The sequence below is a fragment of the Dermacentor andersoni genome, chromosome 5 (genome assembly GCF_023375885.2).
Source record: "Dermacentor andersoni chromosome 5, qqDerAnde1_hic_scaffold, whole genome shotgun sequence".
Classification (NCBI taxonomy): domain Eukaryota; kingdom Metazoa; phylum Arthropoda; class Arachnida; order Ixodida; family Ixodidae; genus Dermacentor; species Dermacentor andersoni.
Window position 1 is genome coordinate 24702847 of NC_092818.1, and position 23775 is coordinate 24726621.

Consider the following 23775-nt stretch of genomic DNA (forward strand, 5'->3'; position numbering starts at 1 on the left):
GAACAAATTGACAGTAGATTGGCACATTTGATCGAAGCCAAGCAATCGATCTTACAAAGATGAAAATCACAACGCTTAAACAGAAGACTTAGGAAACGAATTGCTAAGCTCAATAGGGATATCGATGAGCACGCACGATATTTGCAGACACAAAAATGGGATGAGCTTTGTAAATGTGTAAATGGAAGGCTAAAACGTAGAGGCGATTGGCGTCTGCTCAGGCATCTGCTCAATGAAAAGGCACTAAATCGAATAGACGTATGGCAGTGGCGAAGCTGGTACACCAAGAAAGTCAGGCGGCAAGCGCAGAGAGCATAATGGAGCGATTGGCAACTAAATACTTGCCTCTCAAAAAAGAGGACCAGGATGTAAGTTATGCCAATTACTTCGTGGTAGAATGCAAATATATGGATCAGGAATTCACCGAAAGTGAGGTACGCACGGAATTGTATGATCTGAATAGTAGTTCAGCAGCTGGCTCGAATGGCATCTCTAACAGGTTGCTTGAAAATTTGGACGAAGAATCAATAAAATATCTCACCGCATTCATTATTGAATTATGGGAAGCTGGGGTATATCCAGAAGAATGGAGGATGGCCAGTAATATCTTAATACCAAAGCCGGGCAAACAACTCAACTTAGATAACCTCAGGCCGATTTCGTTAACATCATGTCTAGGGAAGACAATGGAGCATGTCATATTGAACAGGTTAACGAAGTATGTGGAGGACAATGACATCCTACCGTATAATCTGATTGGTTTCAGACCAGGTTTGTCCACACAATATGCCATGTTATTAATCAAACATCAACTGCTATTAGCCAAACCAAAGAACACTCGAGTTCTCTTGGGGTTGAATGTCGAAAAATCTTTTGACCAAATTAAGCAAAAAGCAATACTTTAAATCATTTCCGAACTGGGATTGGGCAGAAAATTCTATGAAGTGGTCAAAACCTTTCTTGGCAATCGTTCTGCTCACCTTAGATTCGGGGATAATAAATCAAAGAAGACGCCACAGGGGTCGTCTTGTCACCTATGCTTTTCAACCTGGTCAGGTCAAAAGTGGCAAAGGGATTAATAGGGATATGGGGCATTCACTTTGGTATTTATGCAGACGATGTGACTATATGAACCGCTGAAGGAAGTATGGGATAGGCGGAAAGCAGACTTCAGAAGGGCATTTATGATGCAGAATTCATTTTAGAAGACATGGGACTCAAATGTTCTGCTGATAAGTCTGAGTGCCTTGTACTCAATAACAGGAGAAAGGGTAGAAAACCGAGGGTATATGTTCCCGAGGAAGAGCCCAGGTTAGTGCTGACCACGAAGGCAGGCAAATATAATAATGTAGAATTAATTAGAGCCTTAGGGTTATTCCTGGAGTCAAACGGGGCAAATGGAAGAAAAATACAACACATCACAAGCAAGACTGAATAGGTAATAAGATTGCTAAGGAGAATCACTAACAGACAGAGAGGGTTTGGAGAGGAGAACGCCATGAGACTGGTCCACGCTTTCGCCCTGTGTCACTTCTCACATGTAGCTGGGATGGTGTGCTGGACACAGACAGAGCTAAACAAGCTGAACAGATTACTTAAAAGGCTTGTCAAAACAACTGTGGGTTTAGTGATTAAGACGCCGGATGAAAAATAATGAAACGGGGGCTCCACAACACACTATACGAGATAACTGAAGCTCAGCAAATTGCCCACAGAGAGAGGCTCTCTGGAACAAGCTCAGGTAGAGCAATACTCGAAGAGGTAGGGTGGTGCCCAACCTAATCCAAAATTTCAGGTGAGGACACAGTAGGACTAAAAGATTGCATAAGAGAGATAATCAAGACGACCCCAGAAATATGCACCCGGTGCACAACCTGGGCAGACGAAAGGCAAGGGCCAAAGCTCTCCTGCAAGAGATAGAACACGACAGAGAACATGCGGCTTTTGTAGATGCTGCATGGGTCAGAGGACAGAAAGCCTTTACGGCAGTAGTAGTAGATGTAGATGGACTCATTCGGGATGCTATTATAATCATGACTAAAGACACGACAGTCGCGGAACAAGTAGCGATAGCATTGGCTTTAAGGAATAATAAGCGGACGCGAATTCACAGTGATTCTAAGATGGCTATTAGATACTTTACCAAAGGCTTCGTAACCACAAGACATGCCTAGCTGATCGGTGAGATAGACAGCCAAGGGATTGAAATTCGCTCGTTTCCTGCACCCATGGGGTCTGTCGATTCACCTCGGGAGAATTAAACGAGATGGCTAAAGCAGCTGCACGAGGACTTACTATCCGTGCACTACGCGGCCCGGACCATAATAATATACAGGAGGAGAACAAGGACCAATTACTTACAAATCGCGAAGCATTACTACATCAACAGAAGGGAATTCCCAGTGCCCCACGCTAAGCTCAATAGATCTCAAGCGATGACTCGGAGATTGTTACAGACAAGAACTTATCCGAGTCCAAACTTTTTAACAAGGTATATCCAGAAAGAGAGGTACCAATCAATTTTGAGAAGTGTAATGGCATCATTACTCTGGATCATATGCTTTGGCAGTGTTCTGTGTCTTTCACAGACTGTGACAAGGAAAGAGAGTTGTGGCGACGAGTCTTTGACAGTGCAGTTTTTTTTAGATCAAGTACAGGCCGTCCAGAAGGCCCACGATACGGCGGTAAGTTAATCCTTACAGTTCCGACGTGGGAGCCGCCTGCATCAACGTAAGGGTTGATATTCAGGACCTAAATAAAGTTCACCATACCATATCTTACCCTACCCAAGTGAACGGTTAGCTTTGGCGATGTTTTACCATGGTTCTATGGTAGGTTACTGCAGATTTGAGCACTGATACATTTGTAAGAACTCAAGAGATGTATTAGCCAGATGATAGTGTGGACATGCTAATGAGGTGCGAGATGCGCGCATTGATTTGCATTTTTAAATATTTCCTTTCTTTCTCTCTTTCTTTCTTTCTTTCTTTATTGATTCATTTAAGCTACCTATCTGCTATCTAGCTGCTATCTATTTCGTTCTATGTTCCACGTTTGACAGCAAGCAAGTTATTGAAATCGGTCTGGAGTAAGGCAACATCGTTTTGGTTACCTATTTGCTGGTAATTTACACAGTCAACCGCGAATAGGTGAACTCTTGATGAAATGTTAGTGGGTAGGTAATTCATGAAAATTAAGAAAATAAGGGTCCCATTACAGACCCCTGGGGCACTCCCGATAGCACTGGTTGGACTGGCCAATCAACATTATTAGCAGAAACAAACTGTGTACAGTTAGAAAGGAAAGCTCGAATCCAGTTCAGCACTTTAGGATCTAAATTTAATTGTGCAAACTTAAAAAGAAGTAACTGATGATTAACCTTGTCGAATGCTTTAGAGTAATCGAAAAAATACGATCTATTCAATATCCAGAATTGAGCACATGGTGCAGGTCAGTAAAGACCAGAAGCTGTGTTTCGCAAGAAAAATTCTTGCGGAAGCCATGTTGTGAGGATGTAAAAAAACTGGTTCGACTGCAGAAAATTAATAAGTTGAATGAATATAATGTGTTCAAAACCTTTACACGGAACAAATGTGAGTTAAAGTGGCCAGAAATTTAATGGATTGAGTGTTACCCCAGACTTGTGAACTGGAACAATCTTCCCTAACAGCCAGTCTTCTGGAAAGTTAGAAGGCTGCAGAGACTGTGAAAAAATGCATGCCAGAATCATAGAACAGTATTCAACTGTTTTTTAAGGATTTCGTACTGATACTGTCAACGCCACATGATGATGATTGTAAAATTTCTCAATGACGGCGTGAATACCCTCAGAAGTAATAAAAATGGCGTCCATGGGAGAGTATTGAGGCAATATCAAGTTGTGTTGTTCATTGGTACCTACTGGGCGAGAAAACATTTTTATAAGTGTGTCATTTACGACAGACGCGCATTCTACGTCAGGTACCGCTTGTCCTTCCATCGTTTGCAAAGTTATTGCGCTGCGTTCCTTGCCATGAATGACACTCCAAAATTGTCGAATTATATTTAGCATAGCTGCAAGGAGACGATTAAAGAAAATTTAGCTCGTTTCATTACAGATAAGTATGTTGTGGCTGCAGATTTATAGGCTCACCAACGTTTATCCTACCGAGACATTAGAGCAGCGCAATAGAGCCTTTTCTTGCGGTTTGAAATACGGTTTACGTATGTGTTATACCACGAGGCGCTCGTATTCGAAAGAACCGTCGGCTGCAGAAGAAGATTGCGGAGCTAAACCGGAGCATCAAACAGCACTGCTCCACACTAGCTAGGTAGCAATGGGACGAGATCGGCAACATGACTGATGGGCAGATACGCAAAGGTGGCTCTAGGAACCTTCTGAAACACATCTTGGATGGCGCGAACACCAAGACCTCGCAGAGGGACGCGATGAGCAAGCTGCTGTACGATGCCTGCAAGACCGAAACACCGGACGAGCTCATAGCAAGACTGACGGCCAAGTACCTACCCGTGGCGGATGCGGCAGCGCCCAAGAACGCGACCTCGCAATATTCAGGTCGGCCTAACACGGAGCTTGATGTCGACTTCACCACGGAAGTGATCATACAAGCGCTCAGAGATCTCAACAGCCGATCCGCACCGGGCCCGGATAAGATCACTAACAAGACCCTCCACAATCTGGACGAGGGCGGCGCGAAACAGCTCACTGCGATAGTCAATGAGACGTGGCGTTCAGGCAAAGTTCCCATAGAATGGAAGACGGCCAAAACGGTCTTCATACCGAAACCCGGTAAACGTCTCAGCATGGACAATTTTCATCTAATCTCGCTTACGTCATGCGTAGATAAGACCATGGAGTGTGCGTTGCTTAACGTATGAAGCCTTACCTGGAAGACAACGAGATATATCCTCCCAGCAAAACAGACTTTCGTCAGGGGCTGGCGACGCAAGACGCTATGAAGCTGGTCAAAAGTCAGATACTAGACAGTACAACAAGAGGCGTCAAGGCCATCCTACGCCTAGACCTGGGAAGGCTTTTGATAACATACGGCACTCCTTCATTTACAACAAGCAACACTCGGACTTGGTAAACGTCTCCATGACTGCATCCGTGACTTCCTGAGAGGAAGGCAGGCCTCGCTACGAGTCGGCTCCCTGCAGTCGGAGCCAGTCGAACTGGGCGACAGGGGTACCTCGCAGGGCTCGATGACATCCCTACCTTGCTCAACCTGGCCATGATAGGACTGTCCAGGCAACTGACTCGCATCGAGAACCTCCAACACACCTTCTATACAGATGACGTGACCATGTGGGTGACAAGGGGAAGCGAACGACAAATCGAGCACACTCTACAAGATGCGATCCGAACCACTGAGGAGTACCTCAAACCAACAGGCCTGCGGTGCTAGCCGAGCAATTCTGGGCTGCTGCTATATAGACCCAAGAGACCAGGGCCCAAACCGAAGGGATAGGACAAAGGCGCCGACACATGCGTCCTCCTGTACACCACTGAAGCCAACACGACTCCGGTGGTGCGACACATCAAGTTGTTGGGCATGACAATAGAGGCGAATGGCTCGAACGCCATCGCAGTCGCTAAGCCCACCACGAAGGCCGAGAATGCCACACGCCTACTGAGACGGGTCACCAACCGGCATCACGGGTTCAAGGAGGACAACCTGCTTAGACTGGCACAGCCCTTCGTAACAAGTCGCGGCCATGTACAATTGGTCGAAAATGGAGAGAGACAAGCTTGAAACGCTCATGCGTAAGGTCGCCAATAGAGTCATGGGTCTACCCACGCACAGGAGCACGGAGGCACTGGACGCATCAGGCATGTACCATACGCTGAGAGAGATTGCAGAGGCAAAGGAACGGGCACCGATCACCAGGCTGTCCGGCACACCTGAGGGCAGGTGACTCCTACGAGAAATTGGCGTCGCGCCTCGGGAGATCGAGTGCAGCAGCCACGGGCTAACACCCCAACGGAGGAAAAAGATCAGGGCAACCCCCTCTGCCCAGGAATATGAACCCCGAGCACAACATCGACAGAAGACTTGCTCGAGCCAAAGCACTCCGCCGACAGGCAGCCGCCTCCGGGAAAGCATGCTGCTTTACGGACGCTGCCAAATATCCTGGCAGACGAGCCGCTGTAGCAGCGGTGGTCAACAAAGATGGCACGGCCATCAACGCGTGCACGGTCCACACTGATAGTCCTGAGGTGGCCGAGCAGGCAGCCTTCAGCCTTGCACTCCTGCAAGAGGGTAAAAGCTTGGTGTACTGGGACTCTAAGAGGGCAATTCTGTCCTTCGGAATAGGGAGCATATCCTCGATCGTCGGCAGAATACTTGGTACACAACACCTTACCCCACACTACATCAATTGGTTCCCGGCACACATGGGACCATTGTAGGGGCCGCTTCCTAACCTCAACGAGACGGCACAAGAGGCCGCGCGAGACCTAACTCACCGTGCGAGCCCGGACTCCCTCTCGGCAGGATGAGAGAGCGAGCGCGACCCCCTCGTCACTTACAATGATCTCACCCAGCACTATAAGTCAGTAAGGAGAACCACGCCGCTACCACACAAAGCACTCAATAAAGCGCAAGAAGTCACGTACAGGCGCCTTCAGACGGGCACCTACCCATGCCCGGCTTTCCTGCACAAAATCTTTCCGCACGCGCACCCTCGCAATGCGTGTCGCTTTTGTAAAGATATAGCTAGCCTTGCTCACAGGCTCTGGGGTTGCCCCGTGACACCGGGGGCCAGAACCACCAAGGAAGAGTGGGACCGAGCTCTACGCAGCTCGGTCCCACTCTTCCATGTAAAATCCCAATTATGGGATTCTACGTGCCAAAAACCACTTTCTGATTACGAGGCACGCCGTAGTGGAGGACTCCGGAAATTTCGACCACCTGGGGTTCTTTAACGTGCACCTAAATCTAAGTACACGGGTGTTTTCGCATTTCGCCCCCATCGAAATGCGGCCGCCGTGGCCGGGATTCGATCCCGCGACCTCGTGCTCAGCAGCCTAACACCATAGCCACTGAGCAACCACGGCGGGTCCTGCAGCGCAGTTCTGGGCTGTCCATCGGGCCCGCGACGAGGCGGAGGGGCATGGCCTCTCTGTCCCGACGTGAGAGTGGTCCGCTGCTCCCTAATCGCGCGCCGAGGGACCTCGATAAAGTTATTCATCCATCCATCCATTCTTGATAAATATGTATTTAAAGGTTAATTCTGAAGTTCTCGTTTTGAATAAGTCCCAGTTGCCTTGCACAGATAGTTCAAGGTAATCGAACAAGAACGCATCTAAAAAGGAGCACTATTCATTGTTAATCGTGTCGGAATCAGATTTCTTTATAATCACGTATTGTTTTAACATGTTTACACGTGTATGAGAATGGCAGTGAAATCTTTGTTTGAATAATTTCATGATCACTGATACCGGCCGTATTAGACACACAATATACAATTCCCGGCGATGATGTCAAAACAGGGTCAAGAATTGAAGATGTATTATTTGTAACGCGTGTAGCAAACTGAACCAACTGTGTCAAACTAAAATCGGAGCAGATGCGAAGGAATTAGTCCGCTTCATCCGAGTTGGGCGACGAGTATGAGTACGAATTGGACCATACAATGTTAGGAAAGTTGAAGTCACTTAACAGAATGACCGGCGCTCCTGGAAACATAGTGTTCACGTGAATAAGGCAGTCATCAAGGTCGTCACAAAAATTGGAACACTCAGAAGGCGGGCAATATTATACACCAATGATTTTTTTTTTTCAGAAGCCAAGTTGAGGCAACACCATGTTGCCTCCAAATTAGATTTATAACAACAGCGTAGCTTTCAATTTCCAGGTTTATAGCAAGAACAACACCCCCACCACATCGATTAAGCCTGTCAAAGCGAAATATTCTGGGTTTTTTTTTTTACAGGAAAACAGCTCTTCGTTTAGTATTTCATCAGAAAACCAGGTTTCGTTAACGCGGCAATATCACGTTACAATCATTAATCACTCCGTGCGCTTTATCTTTCTTAGACAACAGGATGCGAACGTTAGTAGAGAGCATGATCAGGTTGCTATTGTTAGCGGAAAGGCCACCACCACTGGTTCTTCTAGCTTCCCGAGGAAGGGAATGCCCCACCAGAGCAAGGTTGCCGCGGAGAGGAGTTGGCGGCATTAGTGGCGCGTCTGGATGGTCCTATATTATATACTTCGTCAGCACTGCAGTTATAGCCGTAGCTCTATCACTAGCGATTAATTTGTTATGCCGCAATTTGAAAGGGCAGTTAAGTGCCTTGGCATAATTGGTTAGTTTTTCTCTAACACGACGAATGTTGGCTGAAAAATCATCCCGTATGACCACCCTGCTTCCTTTGAGCATGTGACGCTTCGAAAAAAAACCACTTCTTTTGTTTTGTAGGCGGAAAACTTTAGTATAATTGGTCGAACTTAGCAGAATATTTCCCAATCCGCCTCTTTCATTTTCCTGTGCTGCCCTCTGCCGCACGCCGCTGAAAACGTTTTGGAAGGGTCCCGGGGCATTCGCCGGTTGATTTGTGTACTTGCGCCCACGTTGAGCGCGCGTCGGTTGAGCGCTTCGTGGATCGCGAATCATTATTAATGGCTTCTTCGGGACAGCATGTCGTTCCTGAAGCCATGTACCACTCAATGACTACTCGGTGAGCAGGCCTGAGTGCGCTGTTCTGCAAACAGTGCGGCCGATAAAGGCACGCTGAGTCCCGTTCGGCGGCACGGCAGCCTTGGAATTTGTCACTGATTTCTGCACTTGGACATCATTTTTTGTATTCTTTTTACGCATTATTTAGACGTTTCGCATATTCAAAAAGTCTTCTAGCGCAGCCTTCTGCGTCGGATTTATTAAAGCGGTGCACTTGTTTACATCGACATCTACAGCCGCAGGTCGTTGTTATCGTCAAATATTGTGGAAAAGATCCATCGCTGATATGAAACAGTGTCAAAATGTAGCGAAACATGCATATCTGCGCATATGTTCCATGTTGTTACACCCTTAGACGAGTCAACATGAGCGGCCGAACCACTTAAACAACGGCAACTGTGATCCAGATACATATATTACGGGCTGTTAATTAACTCATTCTCGCTTTTCTTTAACTCCATCATACTTACAGTTTTAGCGTGCCATGGAGCATTATTAGGGAAAACTGTGCTCACATAAGTGCTCATTTGTAGGCCATGTTGTTCTCTCGCGAAAACGCGCGGATGCCATCGCTCACCCGGCGTTGGTACAAATGAGCGAGGCGGTTGTTTATGCTGATGTATGCCGAATACACAGTCTCTTGTTTGCTGCTTGACGCAGATGCAAACAGTGCATCTCTGAAATTGATAAATGTGTCGGCAAAGCAACACGTACAGGCCCACCCATATACGTAGCGAATGCGGGTGACAGCCTACGGGTACGGTGACGTACAGATGTGGGCACAGCGCTGTGTCGCCGCTTATTGTGTACGCGCCATGCGAAGTGAAGTGTAGCTGATTTCAAATTGCTAAGGCCAGAACTGAACTATAAAAGCAGTTTCGTTCGACCTAACTGCTTACATTTCAGTTCAGGCCTGCTGGTAGCGAGTGCACGAACTCGACGGCGCCAGGTTAACTTTCCCTGAACAGGATCGACATTGGCTCGAACTTCGTGGGCACGGCTTGAAAGGGTTAAAGCTCGTGCATTTCAACTTGGTAGGCGTGCTTGACTCATTTTGTGCACGATTAATTATATATGCAAGCGAATACGCTGTCGCTGTTGTGTTGTCGGTTCGACGGCCGATCGCGCGGGGTTCGGTCGAATGATGGTTGGCACGCTGATTCTGCCGGGTCCGTCGACAAGAAAGCCTGTCACAGCACAACTCGCGCTCGTCGGTTGCGTCGTTGTCGACCTGGTATAAAAAGGTTTCAGTGACGCACAATAGTCGGTCAATGAGCGTCTGCAATGAGCAATGAGTGAGCGTCTTGTCGGTCTCGTATCGACTCAGTGGTGCCGGGCCTTACGAGTACGTGCAGTCAGGAACGCGCTGCCACCACCAGCAAGTGAGGACCGACGCTGCAAAAAGACTTCGTCAGCAACGTGATGTACTTAAGTGTCGCCCAAGTGTAACGCACGGGTTTTTCGTTAAATTAGCGAGCCATTCATGAAAGGCGGCAACTACCTGGCTCGCAGTGCTGTCCGGACAACTCGGACGATGCCCTGGCCGCTTTCTCTTTTAAAGTGGAGTTGCGGTCGTACGCTACGCACGTTTTTGGCACCGCACCGACGTCGAGCTACCCGTAGAGTTTAAATGCGGCACACAGCATGAGTGTTTGCAGTAGCGCGCGTCCGAGCGCTTTTTCTTTTTTTTTTTTTCGGCGACTTCCCGGCGCGCGGCCACGCGCGCGACTCTTCCAAAACGTTTCGCGACTAATCCGCTAGGGCAGGGCGCATGCGCCGTCGCGCCATGAAAGAGGCGGATTCTATGCGTGCGCGCAGTGTTATCGCCAGATACGGTTAGTTGGAGAGACTGGCAGAATAAACTTAAAACATTTTCTTGTCTGCTGTGCCGTTTCAGAAGCGTTGACAGCGATTCCAAAAAAATAATAGGTTGTCCCTCCTAGAACGATCTTCTGCTTCATCAAGACACACGCACAGCCTGAGCGCCTCGCTTTGCACTTGCTCAGTTAGTTGACGCGTTGTTGTTAGTTCAGACTGTACATTATCCAAATAAGATGTCCCCTTTTCGATAGTTTCTAGGCGCGTAACTATGGTCGAAATATATTTAGTAAGCGATTGTTGCTGCCTCTTAAGCTCTGGGATATCACTTGACACCGTCATCTGTGCGGCTTCAATGCGAATATAGCGTTCATTCATGTCTTTCATCAATTTGTGCATCTCAATGATCTGATCATCCTTGGCACCCGGATTCTGCTCAACATCACCGCATATTAACAGCATCAATTCCCACAAATGCACGTGGCTTCTAGGCATGCAAGCACCACGATACAACGGTTGTCACACCGAAAGGTCACAAGGGTGGTTCGTTGAAATAGCTAACCTGCAAAACGTAGGGGAGCATGAATGAAAAAAATTAAAATTACGTTATGAGGTTTTACGTGCCAAAATCATTTTCCGATTATGAGGCACGCCGTAGTGGAGCACTCCGGAAATTTCGACCACGTGGGGTTCTTTAACGTGCACCTAAATCTAAGCACACGGGTGTCTTCGCATTTCGCCCCCATCGGAATGCGGCCGCCATGGCCGGGATTCGATCCCGCGACCTCGTGCGCAGCAGCCTAAGACCATAGCCTCCTCTGAGCAACCACGGCGGGTGAGCATGAATGAGTATGCATGCTTCGGCCAATACTTCCATACCCACTGCCTGCGGCATGCGGGTAACATGGTTTTACAGGGTCATATATATATATATATATATATATATATATATATATATGACTCTTCTTGCTATACATATAGACATATAGACATATATATGGTCTCTTTCTTGCTCTCTCTCTCTCTCTCTATATATATATATATATATATATATAGGGAGAGAGAGAGAGAGTCAGAACATAACAAAGCATGAACGAAGGACATCAGAGAGTAAATCACTTCTTGTTCTTAAGAGGAAGCTTTAGCTCGCGCCACAACTGCAACGCGGCCTATTAAGATTCATGCAAAACACAGAAGCGCATTTCTCAGTCAACGCCTGGTTGGAGTTTAATAAAATTTGTTACACTTGAGGAAGAAATTAAATTCGAGTGAATGTTTCAAGCGGAATTTCGATTTAGGGCTCGAACTTCGTTAAATTGTTTTTTTCTAATTCCAAAGTGTGAAAACAATAGAAGCACGAAGTTAAAAATTATTTGCTCTGCATCAAAAATAGATATGTCGGTTCCGTAAGCAGCATCTATTAGATCTTTCAAAGCGGACAAATTCGATGTGTCAATTTATATCTTACGTGAATTCGTTACGTTGTACACAAGGGTGCTCCGAAAGCTGTGTTTTCAGATTAATGTTTTTGACATTCACGTGTAACATATCAATTTTGTCCGCTTTATATTTATTTTATTTTATTTATTTATCAATACTGCAATCCCCATTGGGGATTTTAGCAGGGTGGGAAACAATACATATGTAAAGAATACTATAGCATAGGCAACGAAAACAATACAAATCAGGTTAACAGAGCTTGAACATAGCAGTGGCACAGCAAGAAAACAAATTGTTGCTGAATACTTGAAACAAACGCCGAAAGTGATGATTTTAAAACTTGGTCATTGGTTAGATGATTCCATTCAACGACTGTTCGGGGAAAGAAGGAATACTTAAAACAATTATTACGTGTACTAAACGGGGTTATTGTTCGGCTATGTCGCTGTCTAGTAGCATAACCAGATGAAAAAGTAATTATTCCCGTGAGATCTGTCTTATAATGACCGTTAATAAGTTGAAAAAGAAATTTTAGTCGTGATACACGATTTCTTTGCATTAATGGTGGCAGGTTTGCTTTTGTTAAGAGGTCTGTCACTGAAGTGCGTCCGAAGTTGTTATAAATGAAACGAGCTGCTTTTCTTGGCACCATTTCTATCTTGTTAGTGCCAGTTTTAGTAAAAGGGTCTCAAATTACACATGCATAGTCTAGCATCGGCAGAATTACAGCTTGATATGCGAGTAGGCGTTCAGTGGGAGTAGAAAGTTTCAAAGCCCTCCTTAAAAAATAAAGCTTGCGGTTAGCATTAGATACTACATATTCAAGGTACTTAGCCCAAGTGAGGTCATTTGTGATCTAGAGTTATATGTACTATTAGGTGCAATTCACAGAATTGTGATATCCGCTTTCATTGCTGCATTGCAGAGTAGTAAACTTGATAGTTTCGTTTTGTGCAAATTTGCGATTTTCGCCCATATTTATTAAACAATTGACACCCTAAACCAAAACTAGGAAGCAACAGTCACTAGATTTAAAGTTTTTCTTTTAAATTCAAAAAACTTCGTCAGATTTGGCGCAGTGGTTGCCGTGAAAAACTCATTCTCCTTTTACATGTATTTAGATAGCACCCGAGCTGAAGTTTCCCATTAATTTAATTTTAAAAATGGTAAATAAATTTTAAATGAAAGCGGGGGAAAGGATAAATGGCCGCAGGTGGGATACGAAATAATGTATTCGCGTTACTCATGCCATGCCTTTAGCAATTGAACTACCGCGGGGTCGTTTTTCCATCCAGTTTCTGAATTACTTATGTCTGTCTCGTAGAGCTCTGGGAGTGCTAGCCAGCGCCACCACTGACCAGTGGATGCGAGTACGACCGCGAGTGAGTTCCGCTGAATGTGAGTGGAGACGAGCGCGAGTGAGCGCACATTATGAAAATAATATTTGTGGGTGAATGTTCCCTTACTCTGCCGACCGATGACTTACTTTGCCGGCCGATGGCGAGGCACGGCGACGTGAAGGACGGTCCCTGCAAGGGCTCCCCCCCCCCCCCCCCTTGAATGCCGGAGGCTTAGGTGTGAATGGCGGAAGGAATAAAGTGTAAACGCCGATCACGAACACTCACATTTAGGTTGAAATCGCTGATGAAGTCCGCTGCCAATATGGCAACGTTGACGTCGGCGATCACAAACACCGATCTGTGCAAGCGCCGGAGCCCGATGTCTAGCGTTATTAGCCGGAGCCCGTACGACGCGATGGCAGTGTTGTTCACTGCGCGTAGCGTGGGTGTGGACTTACCAAGTTGGCGATCTGCGACCGTGGCGAGAGCGATAGACAGCCCGGCTTCGGTGTCGACGAGGAGGAGGGCGCTGGTAATGTGGTCATCTGCGAAGAATTGACGGCTTGTGCAAAGGCCGATGTCGCATGCTGCCGTTAGCTACTGGCCGGTGCGTTTCCCGTCCACGAACAGGGCTGGATGCAGCGACTAGCTTGTTCGCGAAAGCGACGGTCGTACCAGCACAACTGCTGCGGCGAGTCTCTCAGGGCAGTGCGAGACTAGGAAGGCGAATGGTTGCGCCGAAGTTGGTCGCCAGTGTTGCCGCCAGTTGTTAGCTTCTCCAGTGCACTGGTAAGGTGGTCGACTGGGGCCTCCAGGCTCGAAAGCCGGTCTCCTGTCTCTGAGACTCGCAGCGGCGATAGGTCGCTGTGCCGCAGGCGAGCGGTTGCATATGTGGTGAGCGAGTACAGCTAGCCGATCGAGGCTCGCATCGTCGAAACCCGCCAGTACCATGCATGAGGGCTGTGGAAGGCGTTGCAAGAACAGCTGGCGCAAAATTGGAAGCTGACTCTGGTTTGCCGAGTGCTCACCCAGTAACTGGAGCAACCGCTGCAGCACTTGTGACGGTCGTTGGTCGCCAAGTTCCTCGGATATGAGCTGTTGGAGCCGAGTCTGTAGGACCGTGCATTTAAGGTCGTCGTATCTTGTGGCCGAAGGCGTACCCGCTAGCAAGTCGTCTATGGCATCGGCGATGTCAGAAGGTGTCGCGGCGACGACGTGCAGGTACCTTGCGGTCTGTGAAGTTATGCGCCGTAGTTGAAAACGGGCCTCTGCTTGCGTAAACCAAACTCGGAGATTCTTTGCCCAAAAGCTGGGAACATGAAGCTCTGCGGCGATGACAGGAGACGTAATCGTGGCGTCGTGTCAGTCAACAGGAGTAGGAGCAGCGTCGCCAGTGACTGGTGTTCGAAAAAATGTAAATGTCATGCGTCACCACTTGTTGGGGGCTCGGTTTAGCGGAGGCAAGGAATACACGTTTTGATAGCTTGAGAATGAGCAGTCGACTCGGTTATATAGGGATCCGGAGGAAGGAGAAAATAATGCTATTTTCTTCTACCCGTGAGGGAGCACGGCTCAGCATCAGGGGGGAGGGGAAGAGAGGGACAAAAAAGAGAAGGAAGGAAGGGAAGAAAGCAGGTTGTGGGAAGGGTCAGCTGTCGCAACGTGTCATGGCAGGACACCGCAAGGAGTAGGTGGCCGGGGGATCGGCTACAAGGCTGCATGTCCAGCCGCAGGAGCAAACTCGAGGAAGGCCTGCAGTGCTGTGACCGGGGATAAGCGGGGGAAGAGAATGTCTTCTGCGGTGTTGGCGGTATGCGGCTGTCGTCTCTTGTCGTTAAGAGGCTAGTCCTGGACAGTGGCATAGGATGTGCTCCAGGGTCTCAGATGAGCCGCACCTCCTACAGGCAGGGGATGCGATTCTCCCTACGCTGAATCTCCCGGCGGCTTTATTCAAAAGTAAAAGCAGGTTTGCTGAGTGGCTGTGGTGGCGCCCCCGTCAGGCAGGCGCCTCTTTTCCAAGAAAGAGCAGGGGGCAATGACCCCCGCGGCAAGGCAACGCGAGGTGACGGACGGTCGCTACACGTATAGGTAAAGCTGAAAGAAACCCCCGTCCGCCGAGTTACGCCCTCTGGACCGCAGCGACTGCAATAATTGCTTCGCGGCACGGACCTCGGCGATCGTACTCTTACTCAGCTCGGCGAAACAACAAACTCTCTAGACGGAGCATTGCTCCGGGAACTTTTTTTTTTTTGCGAAAGCCACCTTCAAGTGCCCGCATGGTTGTCGCTGCATCAGAGCAGAAAGATCTACACGCGGTTGCCGAGCTTGCCGGCCAGCTAGTAGCGTTCACCCCAGCCACATCACTGGCTGCCCTGCAAGTACAAGAGTCTCGAGACGAACATCAAGAAATGCGTGACGAGATTTCTCAACTCACGGAGACGCTATCAGCTTTGAGCGCAAGCAGAAGGGCGCAAGCATTAAGTGAGCCATACACGCCGCTGCCACAACCTCAGCGTCAGAATATATGCTGGTATGATCGGCAGTTCGGAAATGATGCGCGTAACTGTGTGCCACCCTGCGCGCTCTCGGGAAACTGCGGCGACAAGCACTAAGTTCTACCAGTGCTCTTGCGTTGCCTTCAAGTCGTTCCTCGGTATTCTTTATTACCGACCGCAACAACACAGGCCCCGAGGTTAGCTTAATACCGGCCGCCACAAACCGAAAGAACCCTAAGGCATCGCCACTGCAAGCCCTCAATAATACGTCGATACGAACATATGGACGTAACGCTCACGCTGCGCTACGGTTTCAGCAGAACATTTAACTGGGTGTTCATAGCCGCTGATGTGCAGTTCGCCATATTAGACGCGGCAGAGTTTCTGTAATACTTCGGTCTGTTGGTCGACGTCCGCAACTAGCGGCTTCAGGATCCTTTTTGTCGTGGATCGGTAGAAGGCAAGCCGTGTTGGCACCCTCCTCTCAGCCCGACCTTGCGCAGTACGTCCGGAGAATTGCACTTCACTGCCATAATACAAGAGTTCCCCGAGCTGACGCGACAGCCACTGGCATTCGCCGAAGTGAAGAGCAGTGTTGAGCAGTACATCGAAACCACAGGCCACAGATCTATGCGCGGCCATGGCGCCTTTCACCTAAGAAGCTGCGGCTAGCCCGAGAGGTGTTTGCCCACAAGATGGAACTCGGTACGTCCTTCGGCCAGCCTGTATGTGCCACCTCTTCGCATGGTGCCCAATTCAACGGGCGGCGATTGGCGCCCATGTGGGGACTTACGAGCACTGAACCGAGTGACCGTACCGGACCGTTGCCCAGTGCCGCACGTTCAGGGCATGACCTTCTGCCTGCACGGTGCTAACATATTCTCAAAACTAGATCTGGTACGATCACATCATCAGATACCCGTAACACCAGAAGATGTTTGCAAGACTGCAATAACAACATCATTTGGAATGTTCGAATTTCTACACATGCCTTTCGGCTTACGGAACGCGAACCAAACTTTTCAACGGCTTATGTATGGCGTTGCCCGAGGCCTCGACTTTTGCAAGGTATATCTGGAGGACCTGCTGATTGCTAGCCGCACTCCGGAAGAGCAGGAGAAGCATCTTCACTACGTGCCGCAAGGACAGACAGAGCACGGCGTTGTTATCAATACGGTAAAGTGCGTCCTTGGGGTGCCGTCGCTGTCATTTTTGGGCCACAACATTTCAAGAGCGGGGGCACAACCACAGCAGGACAAGGTTGAATTAGTCCGACGGTTTCCACAGCCGAAAGACATCCGCCAGTTTCGAGAGTTTCTGGCACTCGTAAACTTCTACAGTAGGTTTGTCCCGAAATGCGCGAGCATCCTTCACCCTCTCCACAGTCTACTCGCGTCGTCAGGAACTAATTCAAGTGCCATTCAGTGGAACGACCAAGCCATGCAAGCATTCGTGCAGGTTAAGGAGGCGCTCGCAAATGCCACTCTACTCGCATACCCGCAGCCGGGTGTTCCGGAATGCGTAATGATGGACGCCTCCGACGCAGCTATTGGAGCCGTATTGCAGCACAAGTTGAGCGGAATATGGTGACCATTACCTTCTTCTCCAGAAAATTGAACGCGTCCGAATGACGGTACAGCACATTCGGTAGGGAACCCCAAGCCATTGTACGCTGCTATACCACATTTCCGCCACTGTATAGAAGGGCTGCAATTATTTGTACTCACGGACCACAAGCCGCTGACCTACGCGTTGCGTGTGATGAACTCAGATAAAGATGCACACGTGGCACGGGAGCTTAACTAGATGTTGTACATCGCAAAATTCACGACGGATATACGCTATGTCAGCGGGGCGGACAATGCTGTTGCAGATGCCGTTTCACGCAGCCCATTGAATGCCGTCAGTCTGCCGAGCGGCGCTGACGTTACCACACTAACGACGGCTCAACGCAGTGACAGTAGAGAGTTTTAGTTTAAGGGACGCAAGCCGCTTGCGTCCCCTAAACTAAAACTATCTAGTCAGTTGTCCCCTACCAAAGTCTACAACCAACGCCTTGAAGCTGCAACGGTTGACTGAACCCATAGGATCCCTATGTTGTCACATGTCGATAGGCAGGGCCAGACTGTTCGTGCCCTCCAATCTGCGCCGCAGCATATATATGACTTGCTGCATAGCCTGTCGCATCCGGGGATTCGAGCCACTCAACGGTTGTGCACAGCGATGTTCGTGTGGCCGGGAATATACCTGGGTGTCCGACGCTGGACACGAGAGTACCTCGCATGCCAGTGCTCCAAAGTGCAGCGCTATACTGTGACCCCCTTAAAATCCTTCCCTGTGCCGGACGCTCGATTTGCCCATTTGTATGTGGTCACTGTTGAACCATTGAGCGCTTAAGGAAAAAGCTATTTGCTAACTTTCATCAATCGCTTCACGCAGTGGCAGGAGGCCGTCCCCAGTGCAGACATGACTGCTGATACTGTGGCCCCCGCTTTTATCTACCACTGGGTACCCGGTTCGGAGTACCATCAGCCATGACTACGGATCGTGGAACGCAAATCGAGTCTGTCCCATTCGCGAACGTCACACGGCTCCTGGGAACTTCCCGCATCAGAACATCCTACTATCCCATAAGCACCGGTATGGTGGAAAGGTTCCATCGGCAGCTGAAGACTACTCTGACGGCAACTGTGAGTCACAGTTGGGTGGAGGCACTGCTCCTTGTTCACTTGGGAATTAGGACGGCTGTGAAAGCAGATATGAGGTGCTGCTCGGTGGAACTGGTATACGGAACAACACTTCGCCTTCCAGGGGAGTTTTTTGCTGGCGGTAAAGACGCAAACGTCCAGGCAAACGCTGACTACGCAGTGCGACAGCGGGACATCATGAGCAAGATACGCTCTGTCCCTCCGCGTCCGCCAGCAGCATAGCTTGTTCACGCGCACCGTGATCTCTCCTCCTGTTCGCACCTGTTTGTGAGGCACGAAGCCGTACAACGTCCACTGCAGCCCACGTATGATGGGCCCTTCAAGGTGTTGAAACGTGGAGACAGCACATTACGATCGACAGATGTGGCCGTCATGACGTAGTTTCACTGGACCGCTTAAACCAGCACACGTGGACTGCCACAGCGGAGTACCTGCATCACCACGAGCTCCATCACAAGGTCCCCCAGCAGACCAGATAGGAAAGGTCCAACAGGTCGTCGAAAGGTTCACGCAGAGTGAACGGTGTACAAGACCTCCGTTCCGCAAGAACTTGTGAGCCACAGCGTGTCGTACGAGTCTGCCCATTGTTCGCGAACTCAATAGGGGGGGGGGGGGGGGAGCAGTGCGGCGACGCATAACGGCGCCTTGGGGGTAGTGCCAAGAGCGCATGCACGTGGGACAATTCGAGTTATCTGCGAGAGGCTCGCAGCTAATAAAAGTTCAGTCGTTGTTTGGGAAGCGTGATGTTCACTCGCCTTGCTCTGCCGAGAATGGTACGCTGCCCAAGGGTTTGCAAAGATAGATGATGAATGATAGACGATACGCTGCCCAAGAGGCAGCGTATCATTTATCGGTGCACCCGATAGATGATAAGCTAGGCAATTGATGCACCTGATTGTGTAGCTTTTTGTTACAAGCGCTTTTTTTTAGTAAATAGTCGTCTTAGGGCCGGTGTGAACAACGGTGATTGGTTGTTCCTGATTGTGCGTAGTGGTATAAATTGATTAGTAAGTTCAGTTACTTCAAATTTACATGTATTCACCAACCATTTGTCATGCACATATGTGCTAGATAACACCGAAACAAAAGTATTAAGCAAACTTGGAGTTGCGTATTTATGGAAGTAACGTCGGCCCTGCCGTAGTCTCTATTTAAATTCAGCTCTTTGCTAGTACGAGACAACGAGTTAGATAAAAAGAAATTCATAACTGAGTGGTCGCTCAAGCCAGGTAGAAACGTTGCATTTCGAACAAAGCTTGGGTGAGCGGTACGTAACAAGTCCAGCATTGTCGCACTGAAAAGCGTAGGGCGCGTTCGGCATTTATTAGGCTGAGTGAAGTTGAAATCTAAGCGCGTGTTCACAAACGTTACGGATCCGAAGGAACTGAAGTTAGTTGCTGAGTTAGGTTTACCCTAGATATATTAGGAAAATCGAAATCATCAACTATGAGTATGGGCGCGGTAGGGTACCTTACATTCAATTTATTTTGTAAGTCACATAGATCAAAAGTAAAAAGCCAGAAGGTGAATTAGAAGGACAGTAAGAGGCAAGGATAATGAAGTCCTTGTGATTAAGACGGGAGCTTACGCATGCTACTTCGAGGGGTGACATAAGGGGAATAATTAACGAAGCAAGTTCGTGACGGACAGCAATCAAAACACAACCTCCAGCACGAGTTCCGAGGTCATATCTGTAAAGGTATAGTATTTCACACCTTAAAAGCTCTGAATTTTTCATTGCTGCGGAAAACAAAATTTCAGTTAAAATTATCTCATCAGCTGTGTGCGTGTCAGCTATCAATGGCACTGCACAATCACGCTTGTTGAATAAGTTTCGATGTCGCAATATAAGAAAATTTCTTGCTAAGTTTGTGCGTTCATTCCTTCTTTTGCTAGGCCAGGCGAGCGCGCGCATGCTCTGCAGTTTTACCAGACGCAAGACTAGGAGGGCTTCGGGCGCTCATTTCAACTTCGCACACTCAAACAATGGTTAAAGAATAAGCATAAGTATTGGTGTTAATGACGACCTCTATGGCGCTAACGTCTATCCATTAGCTATTGCAACATCACGTAACTTTTTTTTTTTTGATGCTGCGCGCGTTGCTTTGCAATATTCTTCACCAACTGTAATGCCGGTGCCGTAAAGTTGCGACCTTTGGAACAATAATATTTATTTCACTTTAAATAAAGAAGACTAACCCACAATTCATGTGCATTAGTCCGGTAGATATTATCCTACGCAATGATCGGGCTACATTCTATCAGGCCGATAGTCCTCCAACAGAATTTAGCGTACTTTTTTCTTCGGCGCTCACCCAAGTTTCTGTCGTGCAACCAGTAATGACCAAAACTATGAGATTGTCCCTTTGTGCTAGATCCTCCTTATCATACGCATTCCTCAACTGTCGCATTTTCACGTCTAACTGCTGCAGTAATTAAGTCGCCTAGGTTCAGGTCATCAAGGCTGTTTTCGAGAGAATCAACTTTTTATTACTGTAGTTAGCCGAGATGTCAAATGTGAAACCTTGTTGTCTAGCGGATTTTCGTTTGCCTTGACTTCATCAATTAATTTTATGAAGCTCCTCATGACACTAATGGAAATGGACTGTCAGTTAACTAATAACCGCTAGAATTTCACTGTGCTGTATGCAACATTCATCATCCTGAGGTTCAGGGTTGACATCGACGTCACCACAGAGTAGAAGCATTTTCGAACCATCAACACATTCAGCAATAACAGACATTATGATGCGTGGACACGGTAAGAGCAGCAACGTAACACCGTTCAACAACTTTGCAAAAAGCTACGAAGGGGAACCAACCTGCCGAAATAAGCAGAAGTGGTTTACCGGAATCGCTGCCTTCCCATGTCCACTGAAGGAGACCTGTAAGTGCCATGTGCTTACAGGTCTCCATGTACATCAAAGTGCATCAAAGTACCATGTGCGTCCAAAGTGTTGATGGTGGTGACGTAGTAGTTGCCCTGAAGAAAAAGGGTTCCAGTGTTGCGCGGCTGATGTGGCAATTTTCGGCGACGCGGTCGCACTCGACGGCAGCACACGTGTCTCGGGCGGATTCATGAGGCCTACAACGTAAAACTATTTCAATCTGTTTTTATTTCAATCTTCTGAAGTCAAACTTATGTAACCTCCAGCGCAACCATCGGGCAGTGATCCGCGCCGTTGCCTGAACAGCCCAATCAAGTGCTCTCCTCGTTTATAGGAGGTAAGTTTTGTTTGCTTCTAAACGAATAAAATTGCCTACATTGAGCGGTTTTTCTTATCTAATTGGCTGATAAGAGGCGAGGAGCACGCTGTAGTGGAAAGGTGTTCTAGTGGGCCGAGTCAGCGCAGTGAAAATAGGTAACCGGATGAGGAGGGTGGCGCTGGCGCCTGTGATTGGTCCGCTTCCGCTTACTTAGTTTGCAGTGCCTGGTGGAAAATCACCGCGGCATTCAACGGAAACTTATAAATGTCGCTAAAACAGATCCTCAGCAAAGAAGAGTTGCCAGAGTGGTGTTGTGTACCTACCGAAAGTGCTCGATAACGTTAATTGCCACGCAAGAATGCTTTATTATATGCAAATAAGTCGATGCTCTTCCGCAGGTGCGCCTGAGCGATCGGTGGGCAGCCTCTTCTATTACTTTCGGAACGGGGTAGTCACCAGCTGTTCAGAAAAAAAAGTCAGTTTTGTTCGGCATATTATTGCATCTTTAACACGTACACGTCACTCTGACGCGTTGAGTTTTCGTGGTTTTGTGACGTCCCGTCGCAGACAGGCGTAGTGGGCGCAGCTCGAAAACTTTTAACCAGTTGCAGAAGGCTAATTGTGAAAAGGCCCTGAATGAGAAATAATTCTTTTTTTGTTCGGTCGTTTCATGCATAATCAGTGTGTGCGCGTCATATAGATGAGGAGCTATTGTGGTTTTCGCGGCGTTGCGTGACAGACAGGCGAAGGAGGGTCGCCCGAAATTTTTTGACCAATCCTGGAGTGCTGATTGCAGAATTGGAAGAGAAAATTTTGAAATAGCTTTATGTTATAGCGTCCCCATCTCCTGACGTCAAATTTACGTATGCTGCCCCCGTAAGCATTGAACCGCAGCGTTGTTTGAACCGTCCGATCAAACGCTCTCCCCGTTTATAGGAGGTCGCTTTCGTTTGATTTGAAAGCGAACTGCATTGCCTACTATGACAGGCTCTTTTTTTATAGTTTGCTGACAAGAGGCGAGGAGCACGCAGAAATGCCGAAGGTATCCGTGGCGCCGACCTAGCGCAGCGAAAGTGGATGATTGAATGAGGAAAGTGGTGCCGGCGTCTGCGATTGGCCCGCTTCCCTTTGCTTATCTTGCGGTGGCCAGTCGAAAATTGCGGTAGCATGCAACGGACGAATAAAAATGTCACTGAAATGAATCCTCAGTGAAGAATAGTTAGCAGGGCGATGTCATATACTTGCCGAAAGGGCTCGACAATGTCTTACTGCCGAACAAAAATATTTAATATATGCAAATAAATTCGTTCGTCTCGGCAACTCCGAGTAGCGAATGTCATAGCGATAGATAAGCTATCTTCTAATTCCTTTTGAAACGGGGCAGTTTTCGGCTGTCCGGGGAAAAGTTCAGTTTTGTTCGGCATATATTAATACATTTCTAATGCGTGCACGTCACCTAGACGTGGTGAGTTTTCGTAGTTTCTGGGATGTGGCGTGACAGAAAAGTGAAAAGCGAAGTGGGCGCTGCGCGAAAGCTTTTGACCAACGTAGCTGAGGGCTAATGTCGAAAAAGATGTGGAATCAGAAAGAATTATTTTTCGTTTCTTCGGTCTAATCATGCATAATCAGTGTGCATACGTCATATCAAATGGAGAGTTTTCGAAGTTTTTGTGACGTCGCGTGACGGACAGGGGAAGCGGAGATAGCCAGAAATATTTTTGATAAATCGCGGAGGGCAGATTGCACAAATGGAAGAGAAAGAGTTTGGAACAGCTTTACCATATATTCATTCATTCATTCATGCTTTAATCAATACAATTTGTGACGTGCGAAATAAGTGATAACGAAGAGCCACAATAAACAGGAGCGTATTTTTACTGAGCATGATGCCCTAGCTGACGGTCATTCGCCGGTGGGCAAATCTCCCGGAAATCACTTGCCGGCCGTTCGTGATCTGGGCTACGCTCCCGCTTCGCTTCCTATGCAGTGGCCTGTCCCTAGCCAGCCGCCGTTCTTCTCATCTTCCCCGACGTCGATGCTGCTACAAATTCATAAAAATTGCCTTGGGAGGCATAGCAAAAG

General features: G+C 48.0%; 2 protein-coding genes across 2 annotated transcripts in view; both read left to right on the forward strand.

The window, feature by feature from the left end:
- The first annotated feature begins 4335 nt into the window (after positions 1 to 4335).
- Positions 4336 to 5408, forward strand: LOC126529878 (uncharacterized). The gene is made up of 2 exons (XM_050177338.1): positions 4336 to 4789; positions 5200 to 5408. Exons 1-2 carry the CDS (start codon positions 4336 to 4338, stop codon positions 5406 to 5408), a joined length of 663 nt encoding a protein of 220 aa, XP_050033295.1.
- A 379-nt stretch (positions 5409 to 5787) lies between these two features.
- Positions 5788 to 23775, forward strand: part of LOC126529968 (uncharacterized) — a 35668-nt gene continuing 17680 nt past the window's right edge. The window contains exons 1-2 of the mRNA XM_050177433.2: positions 5788 to 5915; positions 6142 to 6263. Coding sequence (XP_050033390.2) covers positions 5788 to 5915; positions 6142 to 6263 — 250 coding nt within the window. The remainder of the gene's footprint in view (positions 5916 to 6141; positions 6264 to 23775) is intronic.

Coding starts and splice junctions, on each gene's coding strand:
- LOC126529878 (XM_050177338.1), top strand. CDS start 4,336: ATGACTGATGGGCAGATACGCAAAGGTGGCTCTAGGAACCTTCTGAAA. Junction 4,790..5,199: donor GGTCTTCATACCGAAACCCG/GTAAACGTCTCA, acceptor GGTACCTCGCAG/GGCTCGATGACATCCCTACC.